This window comes from Patagioenas fasciata, chromosome Z (genome assembly GCF_037038585.1).
Source record: "Patagioenas fasciata isolate bPatFas1 chromosome Z, bPatFas1.hap1, whole genome shotgun sequence".
NCBI lineage: Eukaryota > Metazoa > Chordata > Aves > Columbiformes > Columbidae > Patagioenas > Patagioenas fasciata.
Genome location: NC_092560.1, coordinates 20711787 through 20734537, shown reverse-complemented (window position 1 = coordinate 20734537; position 22751 = coordinate 20711787). Strand labels below are relative to the sequence as shown.

Sequence of the window (22751 nt, the reverse complement as noted above, 5' to 3'; positions counted from 1 at the left end):
CTTGTCAGCAATTACCACAAAGAACTGAAGGAAGGGGCACAGCTACTGAACAATGGAGAGATCAAGCAGTTTGCAGCCATTTCATGATCCAGACAAGCTAAGGTCAAGAGATTCAGGTAGCAACTTGGCCTGGCCATGAGTTACAGCACAAACGAATTGTTTTAACAAATTGGCTTTGGTCAATTAAACCTAACAAGACATGTTGCATCATGGAGCAGGGTTCTTGACACTAAGGCCAGGAGCTGAGACCAGCCTCATAAAACATGTCTTTTAACATAGCATAACAAATTTAAGGTAATCCATCCAGAAACTGCTAATGTCAGAATAATAAAATACAAGTTGTCTTGACTAGGAGTTGCTTTCACACTTTTAAATCAGGAACACTGGAGTGTAGTCATCCTTTCAAGATGCCTGGCTTCATTTTCAATAGCATTAATCATGCAGTGGAAAACTGATGCTGCAGTAAATATACTTACTATCTCTCAGACACAAGGCACTTCCATAAAAATCTGCTAAGCAAATTGAGCATTTCCTTGTTAGCTGCTTCAGCAAAAAAGGCAGAAAAAATTGTGGCATTTTAGGGCAAAGTAATTCACATGCAAAGGACATATATTCTGTAATATTTTAAGTATGTTTAATTTCTAAAGACAGATAGTTTGTAATTATTGGGTTCTAATGTGTGCACATTTTTTATTTCTATTTTAAATAAAAATGTATAAATCCCATATCATCTTCTCAGAAGATAACTTGTGAAGGATATGGCAAAATTGTTAAAAATTAAAATGCAATGCTATATTTAAGATAAATAGTTCATACTTATATTTCAGTTGTTTAAATTCAATCCTTATGAAAATATGTGTAGTAATTCAGGCTAATAACACTTGATGACTGGCAAGACAAATATATAAACAATATGCTCAAAACCTAAAAGTTTAAAATTCTCAGTTGTCACATAACTGTAAATAATATAGAATATACTTACTTGTGCACAGCATTTTCATCAAACCAGTATCAGAAAACTTATCTTTTTTCCTAGTTTCTCAATGAACATGCTGGGTTTCTCAGAGTTCACTAATGCGTTTTTGCAGTTGGCTTTCCTGTTCAATCTCTGAGTAAGAAATGGGGAACCATTTTGTTTAATTTCCATGTGTATTTTTTCAGGGGGGAAACAATTCAAAGCCCACTTAAAGCCATAGAGATGCCATTAGTGAAGGTGTCTATATGAAAGGACACTGGAAAACATCAAAGTTTCCCTTCTGCTCTGGAAATAGGAGGTTACTGTTTAAAAGTGCAAGGTCTCTCTGACAGAAAAGAACACTTACTGGGCTTCAGCTAAGCTTTTGCACCATGCTTTCCCAGTGCTATATCACAACTACTTCTTATTTCAGTTCTGTTTCTTAGAGTGAAAGAAGTAGTTTAAAACGTCCCAAACACCATAAGTCACTCAGAGGAAACTAACGTTAAAATGACTCCAATGTCCCTATAATATTAAGTCATCTTTTTAACTTGAGGAAGGGCGTGGAGGTAAGAGGGTTGTAACACACAGGATCCACAGGTTATGAAGGCAAAAGCTCTGGTCCTCAGGCTGGCTAAAAAGATCCAAAATGTTATTATTGATAAACACACTTTAGACTATCAGCTCTTCCTCAGACAGAATCCTCCATAAAAACTACATCTGAAGTGTCCATCTCCCACCAACTGTGAAAAAAGCTAGAACAAAAGTCACATGCCAACAATGAGGTTCCTAAGAAATGGTTCAAGGAATATATTTGCTTAAAACTGGAAAAAGCACAATATACTTCAGAAAAGGAAAGAACCTCTCTGAAAGGAGGTTTGGCAGGGGGAGAGTGTAAGGGAGTAATCTTTTTGTAAATAAAAAGGTGGGTGGAAAAGATTAACAGCTGTGCTAGAAGAATGTTCCTAACTTCATACACAACTCACTGCCCCCAGACAGTACAATGCACACATCCAAATCAACTCTCCTCTCTCTTGGACAAAGATAATAATCTAAGACTTACTTCCCCTTTACTAGCTTCTGAGCCTTTCAAACGTCTTCTAATCCAGGCTTCACTGCCCTGAGCCAGGTTTTCACCAACTGCTTCCAGAAGCTACACCAGAGTTTTAAAAAAAAAAAAAAAAAAAAAAAGGGAGAAACCTCCTCACAAAGAATGACATGACATCCTGTTTGACATCTGTTGAACAAATAGGGGATTTCTTCTCCACAGTACAATGGAAGGAGCAATGCTATTCAGCTAAATTAGCCATTTAACTTGATATTGAGATCAACCCAATCACAGTGATCACCACAAAGCAACATACCACCTTGCTGCTGAGACTGGAACATGATGTTTTAGGAAGCCTCTTAATATACTGTGTTGGGCACCATGGCACGCTGCTCCAAGGACCAGAGCTTTGGAGGACCACCAGTCCCTGAGATGCCTACATTACTATACTAGCAGCAGGGAGATGGTGAAGGATTGAAAGCAGAGAAAAAGGGAAAGCTAGAAAAAGTGGACTTGACAGCAATCTCATGCAACTAATTTTAAAATCCAACTTGCAGCAGCATTTAGTGTTTAATTATTTTAATGAAGATTTCACAGTTACAATGAATTCAACATGCATGAAAACTAAGAAATTTAAAACATAAATCTCTGCTGTTATTTGAAGTATTTACTTTATGAATTACTGGCCTTATTTATAGTTTTAGAGCATTTTTTTTGTTCCCAGTATTGTTCTTCTGTCAGAAACTATGGTGAAGCAAGAATCTTCTGTTTTCTTTTCTATTCTATTCTTTACTTCATAGCTTCTTGCTGTCAATGTAAATGTCATTCATAAATTAACCCTGACCTCTAAATTTTCAACTAGTTGTATAGAATTTATTTAACCATAAACCTCTTTTGTCTTAAACACAATTAATGTCACTTAAGCTTGTGAAAATGACTCCCCTTTGTGTATCAGGTAAGAAGAAAAAAAAAAAAAGGAAAGAAAAAAAAAAAGAACAAGCTAAATGCTCCTTCTTAAATTGTATATGTACTTCATTCCTGACTGCAACAGTAAAATTAAATATGGAAATGTCTCTTTCCTTTCTCATGAACCTGTCATATGGCCCGTAACCCTGTTCTGAGGGAAACTGGAATCCAAAATAAAAATATACATTTTGAATTCTTTGGATCTACTGTCCGAATGTCAGTTCATGCATATACATTCTGGAAAACAAAAATTGATGGGTGGCCTTTTAAAATGTTTTCATATCCTACATCTTCATGAATAGAATTTCTGTAATCATCAACTGAAAAACTTCATTATGCCCATATATATACTAATGACAAATGTCTTTCTTGCCTGCAGTTTTCACCAGAATAGAGGTACTTGACAAATTAATCATCCAAAATTCTACATTAGAAAACTAGAAAAGAAATCAATACAATGCCTTTTTCAGTTGACACAAGAAAAAATTTAAAATTAAATTTTCCATTTGCCTGAATAGACTGGAATTGCTCAAAGTGATTCAAAGATTTTAAAAGGTTTATTATTCCCTATCAGATTCTTAAACTACAAAAAAAGCTCTTCTCATATGACAGAAGATAAAATATAAATTCCTACTTCTGCTTCTGCATTTGCTTTCTGATTCAAAATTGAGATTTAGCGTAAAGGATCATAAAGCCATTTCACTATGTGTGTAACAAGCTCCTAAATCACTTAGACGCCTATAGGCACAGGCAGTAATAAGCTCCATTTCGTGTTGTTCCCAGTGTAACTAGTAATTTGCTATGTAAGCTTCAACAAACCACCTTGTACCTTGACATACCCTTCTGCAAAACGGGTAAAATGTTCTGCTGTATGTTCCCAGGTAAAGTATTCAGAAGGAGGCAAATCATTAAAGTTAACGGAAGTAGGAACTCAACAGATAGATTGATTCTTCTAAGCCCATTATTTTTTTATTAATTGTACGTGGAAGCATCAGTGTACACAAGAAATGCAAACCCTTATTCAAATTCCATCTGGGTGGTGTGACACTTAGACATATGATCATTATACGACTTATGCAGAAGGAAGAGTGCTTAAAACACAATTTTGATTGTGATTTTAAGAGGAATTTCTTGTAGTCACAGCAAACTAACCAAAATAATGTATTTATCATTTTAAAATATTGGAAGGATTTTATTACTATGTCATCAATTTTCCATACTTGGTACATGAAAAATAGGGTATAACATGAAAAAGACTACATAAACCTATTCTAAAAGTTGAGCTCCCTATAAAAATAAATTCAAAAAACTCAAAAGGCTTAATAAAAATATCAAGCCACTGGTACACCAAGAGTTCACTCACCCACCCCTGCAATTTCAATATATCATATTTAAAAAAAGAATTACAGTTCCTCCTGGAAGGAGGACATGTTTTTCAAAGTAAGACAATGCATTCACATTTCCAGAGCTGTCTGAAGTGAAAAAGTGATATCCCTGGTGAGTTCAGGATTAACAGTTTGCTGGTGCTAAACTAGGATAAAGACAGTTCCAAATGAAGGCAGATGCAGCAGCCTGTGCTCCAGCTGAGGTTATCTGACATGGGGGACATTAACAAGCAGAAACCTACTACCACAGGTGTGGCAGCATACCACAGGCAGGTGGCTGCACCCAGGCTGCCCCAGTGCAGCTGCCCCCGATGCTGGTACCTGCCAATTCCCCACAGGGCAGCCGGAGCGTCCTGCACAGAAAGTTCTCCTCTACCCAGGCTGCAGAAGCAAGCCCTCGCCCTCACTGTCCCCTTCTTCTCCTTTCTTTCTTATTCTTTTCCTGCCCTCTCTCTCCCCCCCACAAGAGACAGGACACAGTCTGGCGATTCAAGGACTCACATAGACCAGCCTTCCTTCTTTGCAGCCCTTTGGGTAGAGTGGCTAATCCTTCTGAATAACGAGATAATAGCAGTTAACCGGAAAGCAATATTAATGCTATCTAGGAAACTTCCAACAGAAATTATTCAGTCTTTTTGCTGATTTCCTGGTAACAAAGTCATGCAGCTGGAACTGTGGCAGCATCTTGATAGTTTCTGCCCTCCTTCTTGAGTACTTTAAAAGATTCTCCCCTCCCTCAACTTCACAGTTTATTAACAGCTGGAGATTCAGGGTCCTTCAATTAAATCACTCTTACAGAAGGACAAAGGACAGTGTAAACAGTAACATGACTGATCTGAGAAATGTAGTCTGAGAGGTACATGCATTAAAAACACTCACAAACGTTTAACATTTACATGTACCACTGCTTCAGTCCTTTAAACTCCCAAAGCCTTTCTCAAGGTCTACTATGCTTCATTCAGTATGTGCTGAAACACCTAACATCAAGTTTGCATTTTATTTATGCTGCAAAAAACAGCAGAGATGATGCGGGGATTAGGAATTCTGCAGATAAGGCACATTGCTGTAGATATATTATGCTTTAGAAAAAACAGCAATGCATTTTTTTATTATTATTATTAGCCATTGTAAGAGTAAAATATCTATCAGAAGAAGGGATTTATATTATCTGGGTTCTGTTGCAGCAAACAAGTACTGCAGCTTTCATTCACTGATTGTCAAAAACTTTCCAATGTGCCCACTGCAATGCGGATGCCAACCAACGAATCAAAGGCATTCAGCAAGTAGACAAAGAGGGTCTGATGCCAACCTCGGTGCCACTGGCAACCATTATTGGCATCAAGCACATTGTCTGCCTTTTTTTTCCCCTCTCCTGGCACTTGACAAACAAAATGGCGGTTCTTGTAGCAACGGGAACACAGCATAAGCGCTGCACTGAATCAAATATCATCAAACGATTTTACGGGCTGAGATGCATTCCATACCAAATAATAGACGGTCCCTGATGCCTGACCAAAAATAAATAAATAAATAAATGAAAGGGGGCAGATTTGTCAATAGAAACAATATTCATACCATTTTCAAAGTTTGGGCTTTTTAAAAACTCAGGTGGGGGGGTGGACCTGATTCACATAACAAGCAGAAGAAGTGTGTTATGATTAAGAATTATTTTGATCCTAAACATGGATCACAGTATGTACTTCCCATTTTCTTCCTCCATTTCAGTCAAAGGAGCAGCATTGCAACCTATGTCTTTCTTTTTTTTTTTTTTTTTTTTTAGAGATCATAAAGCATAAGACGATAGTAGGAAAAAGAATGAGGGGGAAAAAGAAAGGTGCTGAATTCTGAGGGAGATGAGGGAACAGTAGAACCAGATGAAGTTGGTCAATGACAGAATTTCACAGGTTGGTCCTTATTTCTTCTTTCAAGGCAGGCATGGAAGTAGAAGTTCTTTTTATTAAGAACTGAAAGGATTATTGACATTTCTAGATCTGGAAATTGTCAATATATTGTAACGTTACTCTGCACTGCAATGCGGATGCCAACCAACAAATCACAGGCATTCTAGGCTAAACAAAGAAGGTCTGATGCCAATCCTGGTGCCACTGGCAACCATCACTGGCACTCGAACTATCCTTCCTCCTCTTTTTTCCCCTCTAATCTTCTTTTTTTTTCAAAGGAATTAAAAAAAAAAAAAAAACCACACAACTACTTGGCCCTTTTATTCATTTTATGTGCTAATTCCTTCTTCATATTTCATTTGGGGATCTAATTGTTTCTATGTCTCCACTTAGTTTCTACGTGATACTATCAGGTGGGGTGGGTTTATATATTCTAAAAGAGAAATAAAAAGCAAAACAGCATGTGTATACTGCAGCATTTTGGTTGACTTCATGCTTATCTTTTGCAAAGCCTGGTGCTCTTAATCAAGTGCACTACAAAGCACCACAATTAACCTACTTTCAATGAGGACGGAGAATCAAAGTTTGACTAAACGGAAAAAAAAATATAAGGATAACTCAATATGAGTTCTTCAAGAAGAGAGTCAACAGATGTTAACAGAAGATTTACTGTGAAGCAGCAAGACAGATACAAAATACACGCAGTTTACAATAAACAAAAGGGTCTACTAAGTGTGACTTGATACATAGAAATCAGCCAGCTTCATCTTCCAGTATATTCTCAAAGTAGCACCACATAGCTTTGAAATGTATAATATTACAGCATGCTTATCGTACCCATTTCCAATTATACAAATATTTTTAGTAAACTTGTATTCTCAATCAGTTTAAATCAATACAATCAGCTATGCCCTGCAATTCTTTCTCCCACTTCAAGTTACTGGCTTCCAACAACTTAAAAGTCGACAGTATGTAAGAGTACTCTGACCCCAGCTTCTTCAGCTCAAGAGCTACTTAAACTGTTTTACCTCCCTTTGTAGTTTTGACTTCTAGATACAAGTAAATCCATTAGAATTAATCAGTAAGCTATGTGTTGCAATATATGCATTCAAAATATCCTTTTAATTTTTTTCACAAAAGGAGTTTACAGGTACAAATTATTTCTAATTAACTTATTTTGGTTAGTGCTATCAAAGAAATCTTTCTTTCTATGTTATTGGTGATCAGATTTACCAGACTGCAGCTACTTAAAGTCACTACAAAATACATAACTGTTGTCTACTGCTGTGGAGAGAAAAATACAAAAAACTACAAGCAGGGGCGAAAAAAAAAATTATATACATATATATATATATATATGTATACGTATATACATAAAATAAAAAATAAATATTTTTTCATTACAATTATCCTAAAAGATTGAACCCTATTTATACGTTCACATAAACATAGTGCTCCACTTTCGTGAGTAAATGCTAAAAGAAAATTCACCGAAAACAAAAAGGTTGTGTTGTGTATCTGTTCTCTTAAAGAATGAGTACACACCAAATGAAGACATGCAATTTTACTTTTTTTTTTTACTAACAAAATCCATTCTGTTTGTTTTTCAGCTAAATCCTGCAGTTATGTATCAGGCATCATCTAACAGCTGGCCATCTGCCCTTCTGCAGGCCATTTCTGCCCGCTACCAGGCCAAGTTGTGAAATGGCCCACCATCTGCAGCCGGCCAAACTTCCCCTCACTGAGGTCTGCGGCTAAAAAATAAACGCTTTATTACCACTGATCAGTCAGCAATACAAAGACATCTAGAGGATGGTATAATCACCAGAAAGAACCAAAATGACCCCTCACAGAGAAAAAGCATTTCAGAAGGCTTAATATTGGAGAAAAAAAAAAAAAACCTTCATGTACTTGCAGCCATTTACAATTTCAGGTAACTTGTCTATAAGTATCGTTATCTGAATATGCAACATGACTTGCCGTTTTTTCCCTGATACTTGGTTATCAGAAGCCCTGTTTTTATTTTCATTCTGTAAAGCTAAGTTTAAGAAGCTTTTCCATAGTGTTCTTGCACTTTTCTACATTTGAATTACCTGCCAAACAAAATAAGTACAAGTGTGTTTATGAAAATACACTTTTCGTGGAAAATTATCTTGAAATATTACAACCTGGATCTTTTTTTTTAAAGCTCAGATAGGTAAGGTGAGCTGGTGATGTAAAATATGCATAAAACTTTAAGTATTGTATGCTGTAATTCTGACTACATATGGCATTTACAAAGCAGTATTTCTGTGTTGAAGTTTTTCCATACTTTATTCTATAGACATAAGAAAGTCTACAATTGCTCTTCAAAGTGACAGTAGGTTCACCAGTTTAAGGATGAATTCTTGATTATTTGTAACTACAAAGACAATAAAAATATTTGTACTATTTATTGTGATTGTGCACGCCTGCATCTGTTACTAACTACACTGGGGCAACTAAAAAAAAAAAACTGAAAAACAAGAAGAATGTTTCCTGAAGTCACAGCTGGAAAAACTACACAACATACTGACACTAATCAAAAAAAAAAAAAAAAAAAAAAAAGGCAACTTCAGTGGAACTAAAGTATTACCTAGGTATGTCCCGCTCTCTCTTGAAAGAGAAAACGAGGTACATATGTCAAACACACATGTCATTTACACAGGTCTGTAGGAATGTGTGCGTATAGAAGTATAGAAGTATACATGCTGATTTACACATGGACATGCATCCACATTATGTCTATAGACAGAATAATGTTTCACTGGAAGCCAGCCCATAGGGGAAACAGGGCTACTTGGAATCAGAGTTTGACATACTAACATAGAAACATGACAATCTGCTTCCTACCTTGCTCCTGCACGTAGTATGCCAAAAACAAATCAAGCTCCTTGACTGATACTGTTATGTGATGTGGCTGGACGCAAAGTGCTGGATTTGTGCAATGTGGGGATTTCATGAGCCGCTCTCCATCCGTACTTTCCAAGGGGATGCCTTTGAACAGGATCACCATGACTAGATCCAGACGCCAGACTTTGTCAGCCTGTCGCAGGCAGTCGATTCTCCTAATCTTACCCTTCTGGTCAGGATTGGACAATACACAGCATGGGTGCTTCTTCCCAGTCACCGTGAGCACAAAATCCTCCCGGAACTCTTGGCGAATATCTTTGCGCAGCTTGGCCAGAAGCCTGGATGCCCACTTCTGTTTAATTTCAGGTTTTTCGCTAAGTAGCTCATCCTTGACTGCTCTTTCCTCATCCTTTGACATTCGTTTCTCATGCTTTTTAAAGTACTTGCGTTTTCGAGCCTGAAGGTTGAACCAAGTATAGGCAATTGCACGGACATGTGGAAGAAGTGCCTCAATGAACGGGTGAAATTCATCCTGTGGAAAGAAGTGGAGGGAAAAAAATAAGAAAACTCAGAGTCAGTAAGTTGTCATAATCAAAGCAGTATTGAGAAAGGTTTCTGAAAATCTTAAAGTGAAATCCAAGACAAAGAGAATAAACACTTAAAATTTTCACAAATTTCTGCATAAAACCTTTTATGCAAATACGATCACTGTCAGGCAGCAGACAAAAAGTACACACAGAATTGCATTTTCCCCACATTTCCTTCTTTGAAAGAACCATGTGAAGATTTTATTTTTATGCCTCCCCTCACTTCAACCCGCAACACTGCAGAGATAACATCGTTTAAAAGAGATGCTATCAAGATGTTTTGTTGCTAACATTTAAATATCTGAGTGAACGGCTAACATCAAAAAAGTACCATTGCACAAAGAGGACACTATACGGTTTTAGAAAATCTGAGCAGAAACGTTCAGAAGGCTGAGGCGAATGCCACAGTTCATTTCTCTTCTCTGTGGCACCGAAACACAAAGCATATACATGCTCAGTGTAATGCCACACAGTTCCCGCTTTTGGAGCATGCTCTCAGCAAGAGACTGCTGGTGGCACAAAGAGCATGCGCCATTAAACTTGATCCATTTTCTTATCAAACGTCCAACATTCCAGCACTGAAACAGCACCATTCCAGTGGTGGTAACTAGAGAAACCAGTATACAGTAAGGGAAAGCAGGCAAAAGACACAGTGTGTCGTATACAAATCCTGAACAGAAGCTTCTGTACTTTCAGCTCATCGGGCTTCCCTCCCACCACCCCCAAACTCTGTAAAATAGAAGTTTATGAAGTTGAGAACAAAAATTAGATTTATGTTCTTTCGGTAGCTCCACTGAGGGTTTTGAAGCCCCACAGAGTCAGTTAATTTGTTAACCAATCACATGAGTGTGGCAATTATTCTAAACCCCTTAAAAATCAATCTGAGGTGTACAATGAAAAATGGCAACTTGGCACAAACTTCGCATTCTTTGTGTTTCTGCATGCTGTGGCAGAGTGACATTATGAGTGCACCGCTGGTCAAACGCTGCTTTTGTGTAATTCAAGCAATTTATTTACAGTTCAAAAATATCCCTTTCTGTCATCTGGCTTCACCTGCAAGTTCTTATCTTCTGCCTAGCAGCGATATGGATTGCATTAAGGAGGTAATGTTTAGTTGTCGTCTACACATACATCCTATGGCAATTAAATTAGTTCATTTTGTCTGCTAAAAGTACCATCCTACACATCCATGTTAATATCTAAATAGGCTTTTCCCCAAAATTAATGCTTGTTTTCTGCAAGCAAATCCACTGCTTAAAACAGCGCAATCTGCTCATCAAACATTACTGTATTTTGGTTTGGAAAGGAGACCTTAGGGGAGGTATCTTTCTTCCTGTGCGCAGGCATATTTAGTTTTAAATACCATGCTGATTGCCCATCACACTGAGTGAAAGAGTCCAACCAAACTAAAACTGAACCTTTTTTATGCAATTGTGTTCAAGAATACGATTAACAAACTAATATTTTTGCTACACTGCTAGACAAGGAATGAATTATGTTTAATCAATAGGTCAATTAAGTCCATTAGGTAAAAATGATGAAAGTATAACTAATGGTCTCAATTATATAGAGTTCAGTCTGCCATTGTATAAGCTTCAGGCCAAGAATTTAGTATTTAAATCCTCAAATTTCAAACAAACTTCAAAATTTCCTGAGTGGTAAAAAAACCCACAAGATCTAGTTACCTCTCTTCCATAAACATCCTCAAATCAAACAGAAAACAACACAAAAGTTGCAAGCAGTTTACCTATGACCCATTACTTGCACAGAATTAAAAAATAAATAAATAAAGGAATAAAAAGAGAGAGACAATAAAGGAAGGTAATTGAGGACATTAACAATTGCATTACAGTATGATGCTTGACAAAGAGCCACAAAGGCAACAATTAAACTGATTAGTAGTTTCCAGAAGAGATTTGAACAATTCTGATACTATACTGGCACATGAAACTAGGCCATGGAAAGAGTTAAACCACAATCTGTTCTTTGTGTGGGAAGGCAATACTGCTCTGAGTAACCACAGCCCATGATAAGACTTCCCTATCTTCATACGCTTTCTGATGCCATGCTTTTTTCCCCCTCAATTATAACTACTAAAGAAAGTTTATTTTTTCTTCCACAGAAGTCATCTTGATTGAAGTATTCAAAGAAAATTTAAAAAAAAAAAAAAAAAGGCATGAGGACTGTGCAGTGTTAAATCCTTACAATTCATTTTAGACTGAATAAACCAGATTTACTATAGATTTTGAAAATTCTAACAGCTGGAGCTAAAGGTGGGGTAAAGGCAGGGGGCTGATGAGCTTTGGGAGAAATGATTTTTTGTCTCAATACAATGATTACCCCTACATCTAGATGGACTTCAGTATTTGTATATTAAAATGGTAATAAAATGAATGTGGAAATATTCTGCGCTACTAGAATACTGCACATCTAGTTTTCATTTACAAGAAGAACATCATAGGTTGTTTTCTAATGGTTATGCCTTCAGGTAATGCACATAGCAGTACCAGTAATAACCTACAACATTTTATGAAAATTTTGTAGAGAAAAATTCCACCTTTAAATTCCTATCTGTAGTGGTTGAATGTTTCTATTCCAAAGAGTGAAGAGGGGAAAAAAAAAAAAAAAAAAAAGCTAAAAGCTTTTCAAAACTGTATTCAGGCTTTTCTTTCATAATATCATTAAGTTGTAATGATATAAATATATGTGAAAGAGTGTGAAGGAGAAACACAGCAAAGAACATCCTGTTCTAAAGCAACATTATCAGATATCTTTGAGAGATTCATTGTGCACCTGGAGTCCTTTCAAATGAAACATTACTTGACAAGAAGAAGTGCCCATAAAAATGATCCTAAATGGAGATTTGCAATTAATCACACACATTCTCCACTAAACCTTCTAAAAAGCCATCTACAGAATTTAATTTTTTTCTCCCTTAATACTCACACAGGCATTATTGATTTTTTTTTTTTTTTTTTTTTTTTTTTTTAATGTGGCATTCACCCATGTGCCACGGTTGCTCTTGCAATAAAGTGATTTATGGAGGTAAGATTTTCAAAAGTCATATCAAATGGCTCAGGTGAACCATTGTGCACTGGCAATTCACATTAAAATGGAAGTTACTATATAATATCTATGTAGCTTGCAAATAAAGGAAAAAATACCAGTCTTCTAATGATAATAGATAGGTCAAGTTTTCTTTTTTGGAAAAGGTGAAAGGGAAATGCAGCGCACTTCTCCTGTCTTACACGTTTTTATAAACTTTGTGTCAATTCATGCAAGTTTGAACTGAGGAGCAGTATAAAAATTCTATACAGAAAACTTCACATACTCAATCTCCCTGCATGGATTTTCTCTGTGCTGAATGAAACAACGTATTCCAAGAGCAAAACAAAATGACAATGTATTCTGAGTTTCCTGGACCACCATAACATAAAAATAAACCACGGCAAAAATATCACAAGAGACCAAGTACTTAAAGGCATGCAGTAACTGCATCCTATCATGCCTCAGCAAGAGAGATAAATGCATTTTATGTTCATTCCAAAACAGGGGGAAAGAAGCACATAGGAAGGAGAGGAAAGGACCCGCAAAAATTAAATTGCATTCTTCCTTGGAGCTATTTTACACCCACCAAACATTTATTAAAAGAGTGATGGGTACCATCTGAATTGCCAAGGTTTTTCTTAAAGCTGTACTTTGGATTTTAGACTTTTTCCTAAAAGGCGCTTCAGCATTGTCTCAGCAGAAACTGAACCACTGCTTTCGCAAAGAGCGCGGTCCAAACAGGTGTTTGTGTATAGAACTTTTACCAAAATATTTTCCTCTGAGCATATACTACCACAGTCAATATGCATTACAAGAGCCCTAGAGATGGAGAACACAATAGAGAGAACAATTCTGACAGTACTATAACTCAGTCACAACTCAAAATGAGATCAATCAATCTTTTGCTTTAAATAAATAAATATCATGAAGTATAAATTCTCCTTGTGAGTGTAATATTAATTTTTAATTGATGCAGAGGAAAGATAATTTTTAAATGCCTTTATCATTCCAAGTAAGGAGATAAAGATTACAAAATAAAATAAATATCCGCCAACTGTGTTCCATGTATGTACCACTTAAGGGAAACTGCCTCTTCATGGTATATGGCACAGCATAATTATAAAATATTATGGAGAAGTTATCAATGCATGAAAGCCTGGAATTGCTTTCCTGTATTTATGGCTGTATAAGTACAATGCGGTGTTTTTGCATACACCTGAGTGCAATATTTTAATATAGATTTGGAAAGAATAAGGAAATCTATTACATCTGTGAGTCCAAAAGGCAAGCATATGGGGGGGGGGGGGGGAAAGAAAGTAATTAGAGCAGGAAACAACAAAATTAACTACCCGCTGTAATAGAGGCGGTAGTGAAAATCTACATTTCCAATGTAAAAAAAAAAGCTTTCTTAAGTTGTACTCTCACGTTTACACTCTGGTGCAGAGGTCTTATTGCTTGTCAATAATTTCACAGAATGGACAGCCCACATAGAATTAATTTTTACTAATTGCAGATTTCATCAGAAGTAATTATTTCTACATGTGTACCTGTAAGCATGCGCGTATCTGTTACACAAAACGCTTCCTACATGCATTCATTCGTCTTTTGAAGAAGAAATATCTCAAGAGTACTCTTTTCCAGCTTTGCTACACTGTAGCTCACGTTTACTTGCTGAAAATATCCGTATCTAAGTCAATCACACTTAGATGCCAAACAAAATATAAACAATAAAAAATGTGTCAGCCAAAAAGCTACAGGACTGTATCCAATCACTGAATAAGCCTTATCATTGTTTCCATCTTCATTCACAATTTATGAATACTTCAGTCCTTTTGAATTACAAGGCTTTCTAATTGTGGAATAACTTAAATCATATTTATTTGTTCATCGTGCAAATATAAGTGCATCGTTGGCCGCTTAACACAAGTGTTGCAGGAGACGTTACTTTCGCACATTTTCTGCTTCTTTAGCTTTTTGGTGCACCAATGTGAAAGCAAGTAGTTATCGCTTAATCAGTTTACATCACATCCTCCTAAGACAGAGTTTCACAAAAAGCTTCTGAAAACTATCCCCTGGCTTTGCAGGCCGGCTTTACTCCCCGGAGCGGGCTCCGGAGCCCCGGCTCCCCGTTACCTTACGCCCAGCAAGGACGCTCCTGAGGCACCCGGGCAACTTCCCAACCCTGCTCCCTAAACCCCTTAGGTCACAAAAAAAAAAGAAAAAAGAAAAGAAAAAGCATTTTGCGGCGGCTGGGACCCCAGCCCGGGCTGCCCGCCGCGCTCCGCGCCGCCCCCCGCCCTCTGTGCCCCGCTCCGCGGTTCCGCGCGGCTCCGGCCGCGGCTTCGCCCCGCTCCCTCCCGCCGTCCCGGTGACAGCCGCCGCCGCGGCTCGAAAAGTGGCTGCAAGCGCAGCTGTACGACACGGGCAGATCTTTCCCCTTGCTCGGGAGGATGCACGCCGGTCCGCGAGCGTTGCACTTTCGCTGGGAGGGGGGCAATGCCACGCTCCTGCACAACCGAACAAGAAAACGGTGCACAGCTTGGTCATCCCCACGCACATCGCCCTCGCTGTTGGCAGGCTACGTATTATTAATTAAGCATAAGACGGGATTAGTTCGCACCGGCGAGCGCTCATTTTTTGTCAAAAACAGCACTTTTCCTTTCAAACCCCTTCATTAGACTCTGCTTAAACCGGCGAGCTGAAAAGAGAGCAAATCGTTTAATTCCAATCAAATAAATACTTCTCAAACCAGCTTTTTACCGTAATTATGCTCATTTCCATTTTGTTAACCTTTGACTTCCTATGCACCAACAATTAACAGTATTTGTCTACGGGTGACACTTTGAATGGATCTCCCCAAAACAATGGCCTGGTACAGTTTATTCTCTACTATTCCCTCCTGCGAGAGGAGTTGGGATCTGACAAGCAGTTACAACTGTGCTTTAACCCGTTACAACTACTAGCAATGACTCATTAACAACTCACATATCAAAATTAAAAAAAAAAAAAGGTGAAAATAAATAAGTAAATTAACAAATAAATGAAATAAAACGCATCTATACCTGAGTGAGACAGATTGGAGAATACATCATGACTTCGCTTTGAGAACACGCTGCCCGGAGAGCCCCTAAGAAAAGCCTCAAAAAGGAATAATTTCATCTATTCATTTTACAGTCATCTGAGACTCAAGGAAGATGAAATCAATCAGGACGGGGCTCTGTCTTGGATCACCGCAACTTCACAACAAACCCCAGTCCTCCTTAAATAGCCAAAAATTCAAGTTCACTCCGTGTGCTAGATTTCCCGGGGTGAAATCCAATCTACACTTTTAACCCTCTTGTAGTCGGCGGCGCGGGAGTCTTGCTTTTGCTGCTGCTGCTGCTGCTGGTTGTTTTGCAGATGAGGGGGGAAGGACTCGGGGAGGGGGGGTGGGCGGGAGGATTTTTTTGTTTGGCCCTGTTGTTTTTTTTTTTTTTTTATTTTTTATTTTTTTAAGGAGTTGGTGATGGTGGGTTGTTACGGCACTGTCACCACGCTCTCGAAAGTTCAAGGTTACCGCCCGGAGCGGAGCAGGAAAATCCCGGAGAGTGATGGCAGGCTAAACTTCGCTGGGCAGCGATCGTGCCGGCGGGCGCGAGCCGGCGCGGGAGCGCGCCCCGGGCGGGCAGCGCGCGGTGGCGCGGGCTGCGGGCTCCCCCGGCGGCCCCTGTGCGCTCCCTCCGCCCGCCCTCGCTCCGCAGCGATGGCGAGAGGCTGCTTTCCAAACGCCCACTGTAATAAAAATGATCTCTTGGAAATTCAAACGATAAATCTCTCCCCTCGCGCTCCCTCACGATTTGCTCCCGCCGTGTCCCCCTTCCTCTCTCGCCCCCCTCCCCCGACTCTGCAAAACTTGGAAGTTGAAAAATTCGCCGGCTACACCCTCTGGACCCCGTCCCAGCTCTCTCCCCAAATGAGACTTTTTAAATTATTTAATTACACAATCATCGCTTACACTCCTCCTCCTCCTCCTGAAAACACATTCTTTCTCCACCAGATCCCCCTCCTCTGCCCTCCCTCTTTATTAATCACCATCTAACGCCGCAGAAGGAACTCGCACGTTTTGCAAACATCCCTCATTTTCCCTCTCTTCTGGTGGGAGAAAGTTCCGGAGGAGCGGGGGGAGGGGGCGGGAAGACTGCGGGGGGGCTGCTATCTGCAGGAGGTTTCTTTTCCTTTCCCTCCTTTCGGGGTACAATCTTGCCAGCGGCCGCGGTCTCAGACGCCCCCGCTCCCCCCTTGGCGGCCCCCGCCCCGCCGCGGGGGCGCGGGGGAAGGCAGCCCCCTCCGCCGCCCCACTAAAGGAGGGGCCCCTGGCCGACACTGCCGGTGACTGCTGTCTCCGCGCTCGTAGACTGCTGCCGGACGGCGGGGGCGTCCCGGGTCCCCAGCAGCAACAGGGCTCGGGGTCTGGTTTCATTCTTCCTGGGCAGCTTTTACAAGGGGAGCTGGGGAAGGAAGAGAAAGTAGTGAACGAAACTTGTTTCTGCTCTTGTGATGAGGGCTGCGATGCGGCTCACAGCTGGGGGGAGTGCTCGCTGTGTGTTCACACCCCCCCAGTGCTGCCGCTGCCGGCTGCGGGAACGAGCGGCTGAGCTTCACCGGCGCTGCCTCCCGCTGCCGGTGCGCAGCCCCCGGCGGCGTCCCGAAGAGACCGCTGACTTCCTCCTTGCCCAAAGTGAGAGTTTATTCACGTCAGGCATTTCACAACGACACATCAAGGCAAGTAGGCAAGTTCAAGTCAACCATGAAATGGTCACTTTTTAACCCCGTCCTGTCCTCATTAGGGAAATGCTCAAACACAGCCCATTTTCAACAAGCGCTCTTAATGAGGGGAGCTTGCCAAGTCTACCAGCTGCAATTCCCGTAAATTTACAAACCAAAAGAAGCAGGGGGATGGGCGGGGAAAGGAGAGAACCAGTATAAGACAGGTAATGTCAAAGAAAATATCAAGACCCCAACGTGTTAACCCTTGCAGAATCCACACCGCATCCCTGCAGCTCCGTTTCTGGCTGCATTTGCCGAGTTCCCTCAGATTTGCAGGGTTCAGGCAGCAGTCACGCATTTTCCTTTCTACAGATCACATCGGTAAGTGACAGTTACAGAGCATACGCTTAGGTAAGCAGCAATGAGGCAAACTCGGGGTTAGCCACAATGAGCAAAATTAATTTCCATATCTGGTGTGGAATACACCCCAAATCCTATCATATTTTCCTGTACCCAGACATTGGAAAAAGCTGATAACACCAGCTTTAAATACTGGAGTTTCCCTTTGAATAAATCTTCAATTTACCTGGAGTTAATTTACTATAAAAGACATTCCACTTGGCACAAAGGCACTGATGTCCTTGAACACACCTCTTTGAGTGCTTGAACCCTTACAAAACAAGCCATTATTATGGACCTGATTTAAAACCGTAATAACCCCCCTCCATCCCTCTTCTCCCTCACACACACCCTCCACAAGGATCAGGGCAAGCCTACAACACCGCATCAGCAAGGCTGCCCCTATGAGCTGCATAGATGGGAGAAGTCTCCCCTTTTCCAGGCAGGACCTGTAGAAGGCCCCACTCCCTCCCAGGTCCTGGCCAAGGAACAACTTTGTGCTAGATACCTGTGCACAAAAAGCAAGAACTGCCTGACAAGGTCCCGGGAGCAAGCAGAGGCAACCAGGAAAACATAAATGGAGCAAGGTAAGAGCAGACACCAAGCTGGGTGCTTTCTGGAGCCCTTACTGCTGCAACGGGTGGTGGAGTCATGGTGAGATTGGGTTTGCATCCCCACAGGAGCTGGTTGAGGATAGGTTTGCATCTCTAACCCTAGCAGACAACGGGGGGCTAGGCCCAGCCAGCCCTGCAGCACATGGCCAGCACCCCCCAGAGTAGCGCTGATGGGGATCAGAGCAAAGCCAGACCCTCTCCAGAGCCAGTGTGCTGGCCAGGGCTGAGCAGGCCCATCATGTGAAGTCATCCTGAAGAAAACGGAGTTGCCTGTCCAGCATGGCTCAAGCAGCATCCTGTCATCTGCATGACCTAGGAGGCAAGGTAGACATGATGCAGGTCGCCATGGGTTTGCCTCCAGTTTGGCCCACAGGTTCCTACTGCATCAGTGAAAGCAGGCTGGAATGGACACCCAAAAGCAATATTTTGGCTCTGTTCTTCCTGGTCAATCCCAGTGGAACTTGTACAGGAGAGGCTTTCTCCTGGGAGAACCCTCTCCACACACAGACACATATGTGTGCACAAGCCTCCACACCCCCACCCCAACACACCCTCACCCCAGCTCATTCGACAGGAAAGTAAGCTAAGAATTGTTTCCAGAATGGAGAAAGAACTCCATTAAAATAATAAAAAAGAGCAACTCTCTACACCTTCCTTGCAGAGGTACATAGAGAGGGTTGTGGGAACTCGATTAGCCTGGAGAAACATGGTATTAATGCAGCAATGACAGCAGCCATGGTGGCTGGACCCTGGCATGCCTTTGTGGGGAAACTGATTCAATTGAAGTTCTGACTTGCAGTAACTCCCCATCCCCCTAAAAACACATTTTTCCCACCCTATACACTAAAACCCCCACTACTGCTGCAAATTCTCTACCCTTGAAGCTCCAGGTTGGGGGACAGTTGCTTTTTGTCCTTGCTGCCAGAGATATGCCAACCTCCATGCCGTAGCTGGAAGTTCAGCTATCATTTCAATGCTGGCGATTAAGAAAATAAAAGTCACCATCTGACCTTCCTGGTGAGAGACAGCGGGAGCTGTTATTGACTCTGTGGAGCCAGGATGGACTGAGCGATCCCGCCGGCAGACAGGATGCGATATGAGCACTGGTAAAACAGGCCTGGGGACACACACAGCCGCCCACATGGGTGCTGGAGAACTTCACGCAACAAAAAGGTACGTTCAAGAAGAAAAGGCACCTCTCACACCATTAAGTGGCAAATACTGAAGGTGTGTGTAAATGACTTTCCCTGAGAGTGTGCAACCATCCTACATCCCCCCATGCCTCCTACCCACCTTTTGCCAGGCTGGCCAGGATAGAAGGGCATCCACTGTCCACACTGCAGGATCTGCAATCGTTCATCTCAGGAAAGAACCAGAAAGGCTTTCTGACACCATGGGCAGACAGGCTTGCTCCCCACAACCTGCCCTTGCTCCCCAGAGCAGTTTCCTGCCAGCGGTGCAGATACTGGTATGCCAAACTTGCACAGAAAGCCTAGTTTTTCCCCCTCTCCCTCACAGACAATGCTCACAAACTTTACCAGATGCTGTAAATTGGCGCTGCGCTTGGACTTCAGAGATAATAATATTAAAAAGTGGAAAGGCGAATTAGGCCACCTACATGCTTTCTAAAGCAGAGTTTCAGCTGATGCCCTTAGCCCAGACAACTGCTCAACTGTTCTAAGTTCTGGAGCACAAGGCTACTATCATGCATCAAAAATCAAAGACAAAGGTATTGCTAATGCTGAATCACACAGCCTAAGATTCTCTCAGGATACAATTGGGTAGTTTGGCCCACTATCCAAATAAACACATACCCAGCCTCTAAGAAATCAAATTTTCACTAAAATTCCAGTAGTCTCCTTGTGAAAATAAGAACAACTGATTCTGGCATATGGCATTTCATCTAAAAGATTCAATATCTGAGAATCAACTCCAAAACTTACACTTTAGACGTGTCTGTGATCCAAAAGATGAGCTTTACAGTGTTCTATCTAGTTCAATAGCAATTCTGTTAACTTCTTTTTCATGCTTTGTTAGAAAATGCCGTTCACACCTATGTTCATTAGATACACAATGACTTAAATACACACATAAACACTCGGCAGCACAAATACAGTATAATTTATGTCAACTACATGTAACAACCTTAATTATATTATATTATCATAGTGTTACCTAATGGCAATTCTATCTGTATGACTTGTCTCCATGCTTTGAAGCTTTCTTGTACACACACATTAAACTGAAAAGTTTCACATCTTGGGCATAATTAAAGCCTTGGTGAGTAGTCTTATGTATAGTATTGTGTGTGCATATAGATATATGTGTATCTATAGATGTATGCACATGCACAGAAAGTTGGCTAGAAAACATCTAGGGAATAAACATAACTAGTTAAATAAGCAAATTGATAACACATTAGTTTATGAAGTCTCTATACTTGTCATACACAGTCGAATTGTAAGGTATTTATTAATTAAAGCACAAACAGCAATCAGTAAAACTCTGAGACAGTGTAGTATAATACCTACAAATATATTTATTCTATATTTACTAGCACCTTTTTTTGTTTGTTTCAGAGTGATCAGAAGAAGAACACTATGTATAAACTGTGTAGATTATTATCAGATAGGAAGTGTGCATGTATACAATGAAAAATAAGCACACTATTGACTACATACAGTGACACATATATACAAAGGGTGTGCGTGCTTGACCTCTATCCCCAGATGGTTTGATGGGGACTGGAATGCTTGAGCTTTCCACAGCTCCCAGACCAGCAGATGAAAACCTCAAACCTCAAGTGTAAAGCTGTAAACCACAACGTTTTGGGTTACACAACTGTGCAGTTTTTGTCCTCACTGTGGGTCACATTCTCAGCCTTTCAAAGGCATGAAACCCTCTTACCCCAATACAGTAAATTATTTTAAAATTCACATTTGCTGATCTTAAATGCCGTGGATATAAACAGCAGCAAAGACAACAACAGTACCATTTCAGCACCATCTTTTCTGACAGTTTAAATCACTTGCCAGATTTTGAGTGGGGCGGAGGGGGGCGGGCACAGGGAGTGGTGTCTAGAAGCTGGATTTAAATGTCTGCCCAAATTAGAATTATAAAAGTGCTTTTTTTTTTCTTATGATTAAATGTTAAAATTATAAGCATTGCAGCTCAAAAACGCTTCAGAGAAAAATACGGGTTAATCTTGTGTCTTTTGGCGCCTTTTCCCTGCTAGCTACTGTACTTAAAAAAAAAAAAAAAAAGTTGGAGATCTTGTCTGTCCCGTCTCAAGTTCAATGGCAGCCCTTTCCAGAAGCGGGATAAGATGGCCACGCTCGCAACCCTAATAATAATTCAGATCACGCCACATCGGCATCTTGTGTCAGAGTCGAAACTGGCTTCCCCGCCCCCTTCAACCTGAGAGCTGCCAAGTCCTCACACACTCCGCATTCAACCACAACTTAATGGATGGGATATTGTGCATTAAAATGTGGCCCAGACACACAGGCGAAGAGAGGACAAGAGGGAAAGCAGACAGACACACACAGACACACACACACTCATACACATACAGACACGCAAGAGAAAGGAATGAATTAAAATACACACACAGGTCCTACAACAAAACGCGGGGGGGGGAGGGGGGGGAGCGGAGAGCAAACACCTCTAAGGCAACTTCAAAAACCAAGCCAGAAATGCCACCCGAGCACTGTATCCTGCAACATAGCCTGAAAGATACCAGCATAAGCTTCCAGACAATTTATTGAGCAGACCATACACTGCAGCGATGCCGTTTCCTCAACATTATACATTAATACTGCAGTCCATTAACTACGAAAACCACCAAGACAGCCAGAGAGCAAATATTATATTAAAATGTGAGTAAAGAAGCAATCTCTACATCAACAAGAAAGAGGGGGAAAGAACTGTCTGCAAGGTACAAATAAAGTAGCATTTGCATTAATCCTTTCCAGTATTTAACTGATAGTTGCCTGCCAGAGAAGAAGGGGGAGGGGGGAAAGTTGAAGCAGGAAATGTGCCAAGTTCAGCACTTTTGGACGCAAACTTCCATCAACTGATTCCTGGCATAAAAGCGTGACCCATATACCAAAGCTGCCAAAAAAGCAAAATATAAACAATCCACCACTCATATCTCATCCGGTAAAGCAGAAGTGATTATCAGCATTTAAGAAGAAGGTATAACATCCACTTTGAAACCACAGAGACACAA

The 22751-nt window shown here is 40.6% G+C and overlaps 1 protein-coding gene across 16 annotated transcripts in view; it reads right to left on the bottom strand.

The window, feature by feature from the left end:
• Positions 1 to 22751, bottom strand: part of NFIB (nuclear factor I B) — a 279066-nt gene that overhangs the window by 160119 nt on the left and 96196 nt on the right. For 11 of the 16 annotated variants that reach the window (XM_071802714.1, XM_071802715.1, XM_071802722.1 and 8 more), the window contains exon 2: positions 9127 to 9658. In XM_071802714.1, coding sequence (XP_071658815.1) covers positions 9127 to 9658 — 532 coding nt within the window. Of the gene's footprint in view, positions 1 to 9126; positions 9659 to 10044; positions 10199 to 15823; positions 16404 to 22751 lie in introns of those variants that run through there. The other 5 variants (XM_071802716.1, XM_065860920.2, XM_065860921.2 and 2 more) reach the window with 5 other exon arrangements.